Here is a 5,998-nt window from a genome sequence, read left to right on the forward strand (position 1 = left end):
TCAAATCAAATGACATTTTGCATTAGGCAAATCTTCTGTATAAAACCTTTTAAAAATGTTGAAGAGCAAAGATGTCAGCTTGAGGACCAAGGTGCGCCTGACCCAAGCCATGGTATTTTCAATAACCTTATATGCTTCAAAAGCTGGACAGTGAATAAGGAAGATCGTAGAAGAATTGATGCCTTTGAGTTGTGATGTTGGAAGAGACTATTGAAAGTGCCATGGACTGACAAAAGAACCAACAGATCTGTGTTGGCAGAAGTACAGCCAGAGTGCTCCTTGGAGGCCAGGATGGCCAAACTTCATCTCTCATACTTTGGACGTATTGTCAGGAAGGACCAGTCGCTGGAGAAGGATGTCATGTTTGGTAAGGCGGAGGGCCAGAGAAAAAGAGGAAGATCCCTAGTGAGATGGAATGGCAAAGTGGCAGCATCAATGAGCTTAAGCGTGACAACAATTGTGAGGTTGGCCCAGGATCGGGCAGTTCCGTTCTGCCGTGCATAAGGTCACTATGATTCAGTACCAACTCGATGGCACCTAACAACAACAACAATATATTCTGCATACAGTGTTGCTTAATTTGCGGATGACATCATTCTCAGCTGTTCACTGTTTGGCTCACTGCTCAGAGCACTGTCTTATGAATCTTATTTTCTGAATGAAATCAGGTGCTTCAGTGGTTTGAAAACATGGACCCAAATGCTGATCACTTTGCTGACAGGCAGGCAGCTTTGGGAAGCAGTCAGGTGACACCTTGAAACATATGAAGGAAGAAAAGTAAAGGACAAACAGACAGCTCTCACTAATTTCTGACTAGAAACACTGCCCCCATCTCCAGGGACACTCCAGATGGTCCAGAACCTTCCACAACTAGAGTTCTGTCCCCAACGGAACAAAAGCCAGCGCCATCTAGTTCTTCCATACTATCAGAGCAAAGGTTGGATGATTTGTGTGTTTTTAAAATGTATATATGTATTCAAACGTATCCATAAGTTTATATGTAATGTCTTCAGTGTCTGAGGACAAATAAAGATAGAACTTACAAAGCTATTGATACTAAAACAATCATGAGACTACCTGTCCCCTTGATCTAAATGGTCTCTTAATCCCAATGCCTGCTCGGGGAAGTTGCCCAGATCTGGGTAATTCTCAGCTAGGCAGAAAGGGTGCCCAAAGACTAGGGCAAGCACTACCAACGAATAGATTCCAACTCATAGCGACCCTGTATAGGGTTCTGAGACTGTAGATGTTAAGGGGAGAAGACAGCCTCATCTTGCTCCTGAGGATCAGCTAATGGGTTTGAACTGCCAGTCTTGTTGTGGTTAGCAGCTCAATGCCTAACCAATAGCACCACCAGGCTCCTTGAAGACTTGGGGGAAAGGGGTATTATTAAAACAGGCTGATGAGAATGAATCTTATTTGTGAGAAGAAGGATTGTTTGGAATTGTATATGAGGTGGTATTTGCTTGTGTAAGCAGAAAAGAGTTTATAAGCTGTGCTTTGAAAACTTAAACTTGCTCTTGGAATCATTTCCGACATTGGTTGAAGAGTAATTGGAATAATCCTGCTGTTGAGGGAAATTCCAAGTAGCCATGGGGACCTTTCAGTTTGGGCTGGCTTTGATTGCTTGCTATGTTCCTTATATGGCGTCTCTTGAGCTTTGGGGTGAGACGTTGGAAACTTGAGCATTTCCTCTGTTTTCCTTTACGGTAAGACTTAGGAATTTGACAGTAGTAATAACACTCTTTGGGGTCTGGATCCCTGTGTGGTTCACACTGAGGCTCTAAGGTTGCCCTTGGGCAGAGCATCATGGGATTACCGCCAGGGCCAGGGAACAGAACAGCAGAAGTGTGCTGGAGGGCAGGGGCCAGAGCCCACATGTACAGCCGGGAAGGTGGGTCCTGTCCTTAGCTTGTTTGAAAGGACGGTGGGAAGAGAACCTGGGACATGACTCTATCACGAATCAGAGAAATGAAATCTCTGTTAGTGACTCTCCACCCTCCCCCTTATGTAGTGACTACGTGGGGAGCTGAGGGGCCCCAGGACCAAGACAAAGTGGGGTTTTCCACAGGCACTGATTCTGCCTCTTGTCTGGCCATCAGCTCTGCTGGACACTTCATGCTGGGGACAAATAGCCTCCAATTTTTTGCCAAATCCCACTGTTTTATTGGATGCCCTGGGGTTGATTTCAACTCGTGGCAACCACATTTGACAGAACAGACCTGCCCCCTCTAGTTTCCTAGGCTGTCATCTTTATGGGGGTAGATTTCCAGGCTTACTCCCATGGAGCTGTGGGGTGAAATTGAACCCCCAACCTTTTGGTTTGCTACCTCACAAACTGCTGGCAATATGTCCTTTATTTCTTGACCGCTGCTTCCATGAGCACCGGTGATGGATATAAGCAAACTGAAGTCTTTGAAAATGTCAATCTTTTCTGCATTCAGCATGATGTTACCTATTGGTCCAGTTGTAAGGATTTTTATTTTCTTTACATTAAGCTGCAACCCATACTGATCTTCATCAACAACTACTTTAAGTCCTCTTTGATTTCAACAAGTGAGGTTGTGTGATCTGCATTTCACTATTTTTAATAAGTCTTCCTCCAATCCTGATGTCACATTCTTCTTCATATAAATAATCCAGTTACTCAGACTATTTGTTCAACCTTCAGATTGAATAAAGATGGTGAAAGCACACAAGGCTGGCACACACCTTTCCTCATTTGAAGCCATTCATATCTCCTTGTTCTTTTCTAACGACTACCTCTCGGTCTTTGTACAGCTTCCTCCTGAGCAGAATGTAGCATTCTGGGATACCTGTTTTTTGCAGTGATGTCCACAGCTTGCCATGATCCACACAGTCAAAGGCCTTTCCATAATCAATAAAGTACAAGTAAATATCTTTCTGGTATTCTCTGCTTTCAGCCAAGATCCATCTGAAGTCAGCAATGGTTTCCCTAAGTCCTCTTCTGAATCCAGCTTGAATTTGTTGCATTTCCTTGGTAATGCACTGTTGCAGTCGTTTTTCAAATTATCTTTAGCAACATGTTACTTGCATGCACTATCAATGATATTGTCTGATAATTTCCACATTCAGTTGGGTCATCTCTCTTTGGAATGGGCACAAATATGGATCTCTTCCAATCAGTTGGCCAGGGAGCTGTCTTCCAAATTTCTTGGCAGAGATGAGTGAGTGCCTCCTGTGCTGCTTCAGTTTGCTGAAAGATTCCAATTTGTATTCCATCCATTCCTGCAGGCAGTTGATGAACATAAGGCAATTCTGTGCTTTTCTCCAATGCCTTCAGTACAGCCCAGACTTTTTCCTTCAGTACTCCTGGTTCTTGATCATATGTGGCCTCTTGAAATGATTGAATATCTACCATTTCTTTATGATACAGTGACTCTGTATATCCCGTTTGGCTTCTCTTGATGCTTTCTGCATCATTCAATATTTTGTCCATAGAATCCTTCAATATTTCAAGTTGAAGCTTGAATTTTTTCTTTAGTTTCCTCAGCTTGAGCTGGTTATGACTCATAGTGACCCTGTAGAGGGTTTCTCAGGAGCAGCTGGTGGGTTTGAACCACTGACCTTGTGGTTCAAACTGACTTTGTGATCCAGTGCATTATCCTGCAACACAACATCAGATGTTGGTTTTTAAAACAGACCTTTGTGTTCCACCCATTAGAGTGAAAGTTTATGTGATTTTTTTACTCTGTGAATATGCTGGACTTTCCTTGAAATATCAGCTTCCTGTGGGATCAGGAACCAAGGCAGATTGAACCCTACGTTTGTTGCAGATCGGAGAATCCTGTTGCGGTTACTAAATCGATTTGACTTTATTATCTATATCACGGGTTCACAAACTTTTTCTGTAAATAGCATAATCTTTGTGGGCTATGTGGTTTCTATATCCCCTACCCAATTCTTGTATGTAGCCACTGAGTAGTTTCTGACTCACAGCAACTCTGCATAGGGTTTCGAATGAGTGGCTTGTGGGTTTGAACCACTAACCTTGTGGTTAGCATTCCATTGCTCATCCTACATTGTCACAGCAGGACTCTACTGAGGAGTGAAAAAGCACCCAGAGACAAATCGTCAGGAAATGCACAGGACTGTGTTCCAATAAAACTTTATTTATACAAACAGGTGGCTGGTTGGAGTTGGCCAGTCTCGGGTCATAGCACTGTGTTCTCCTCTTTCTCTAAGGAGACCATCTTGGTGGAGTGTAGCCATCCTGGTCGCCCTGTGCTGAACAAGACATTCACGTATGAAAGGTGAGTGCTTTTCAAGATAGCATTCAAATCTGTTTTTCATGAAAAGTAAACTGTGCATTGAGGTCTGATTGTTGTTGTGGTGTTGTTAAGTGCCGTCGAGTCAGATTCCAACCCATAGCGACCCTGTATAGGGGGTCCAAGGAGCAGCTGGTGAGCTTGAACCGCGGACCTTGTGGTTCAAACCAACTTTTTAGTCCAGAGCATTAGCTCGCTGTGCCAAATACCACACTATTCCTTGCCGGTATAGTAGCCATATGGCTTCCAAATGGTCAATACCTGTCCATTTCGGTTCACTAGTGCCTAGGGTAGGGTCCTGGTGTGGCTCTGTAGGTAAACACTGGACTGTTAACTGCAGGCTCAGCCGTTCAAACCCACCAATCAATCCTCGGAAACTCTATGCAGGATCCCCGTCGGTTGGCAGTGACTTGATGGCATTAAACACCACCAGACGGTGCCCAGGCTGTTGGTCTTTGTGGCTGATAGGGAATGGGAGAAATGGAGACACTGGTTTCTGGATAGTATTAAGGAGTTACTGCTCATTTTTCAAATCTGGATGGTAGTAATTGTTTTTAAAAGTCATTCTCTTTTATAAATACATATGAGGCCAGCTTCAGAATCACCAAGGGGCAGGAGAAGTTGGTGTGGGTTTCAATGAAATAAGGCAAAGTCATAATTGTTGACACTAAGGGTGCACATGCTATGTTATTCTTTCTAGTTTTTATTTGGGTGTATTCTTTTTAAAAGTTTTTATTGTGAATTGAGTGATAGTTTACATGGGAGAACATCGGTTTTATACTCATTCTGTCATATTTTGTTTCATTACAATGATTACAATCCTCTCCAGGCATCACCATTTAACAGTATTTGCTTCTATTCCCTCTGGGGTTTTTTTTTTTTTTTTTTTTTTTTTTTTCATGTACACAAAAGCCATTTAAGCAACCAGAGGGCACATTCTGTAAAGCAGCCTCCTGACCCCCAGCACACAGCCTTTTTCTTTACATGAGTCTAAAGTCCTCAGCTGCTCTGTCTCTCTATGTTGTCACCTCTGCCTTTGATGTAGTTTCAAATAAAAAATTAAAATAAGATGTAAGAGTCCATGTAACTTTTTCACTTGCTCCAAATATCCCTTCTAATCATTCACAAGAGCTTAAAAGTCAACTCAGCATCCAGAGATGGTATGGATCGCTTGGTCATTGTGAAACACTTTAAAAATGAAAGAAGGGAAAGATTTGGTTCCAGATAAATAAAAATCCATGAAAGTGAGCTTGAAGTCAACACACTATGTGATTTCAATACAAGGGTAAGTCAAAAAGTATTTCTGCTAGGGTTCTAGTTCATTCATGCATAGGTTTTTTTTCTCCCCAAACAAAAAATGTTTATTAAACGTGTCTCTGTGATTAGTGGATGGCTGCAGATACGTTCTCTCAATACCATATTTGTCTTACTCCCATGAAGGGCCTTCAAAACAAAGGCCTGGGATTTTAAGTGGCTTCTGGGGGGAGGGAGGGTCTTCTGGTTGTTAAATTCAAGGCATCACTGTCAGCTCAGAAGGTTTGGCAACTGTCTGTAGGATTTCAACATAGTAATCGTGATAGATACTTTCAATTTGACAATAAATAAGGAAGGCCACCAATTACTGATATGCAAATTCAAACTGAAACTGAAGAAAATGAAAACAAGTCTAAGAGAACCAAAATATGACCTTGAATTTATCCCTCCTGAAT

At 42.4% G+C, this 5,998-nt stretch overlaps 1 protein-coding gene across 1 annotated transcript in view; it reads left to right on the forward strand.

The window, feature by feature from the left end:
• Window positions 1-5,998, forward strand: part of LOC102842033 — a 76,033-nt gene that overhangs the window by 36,402 nt on the left and 33,633 nt on the right. The window contains exon 5 of the mRNA XM_006871194.1: window positions 4,207-4,274. Within this exon, the coding sequence (XP_006871256.1) occupies window positions 4,207-4,274 (68 nt within the window). The remainder of the gene's footprint in view (window positions 1-4,206; window positions 4,275-5,998) is intronic.

The sequence above is a fragment of the Chrysochloris asiatica genome, unplaced genomic scaffold (genome assembly GCF_000296735.1).
Source record: "Chrysochloris asiatica unplaced genomic scaffold, ChrAsi1.0 scaffold00162, whole genome shotgun sequence".
Classification (NCBI taxonomy): Eukaryota; Metazoa; Chordata; class Mammalia; order Afrosoricida; family Chrysochloridae; genus Chrysochloris; species Chrysochloris asiatica.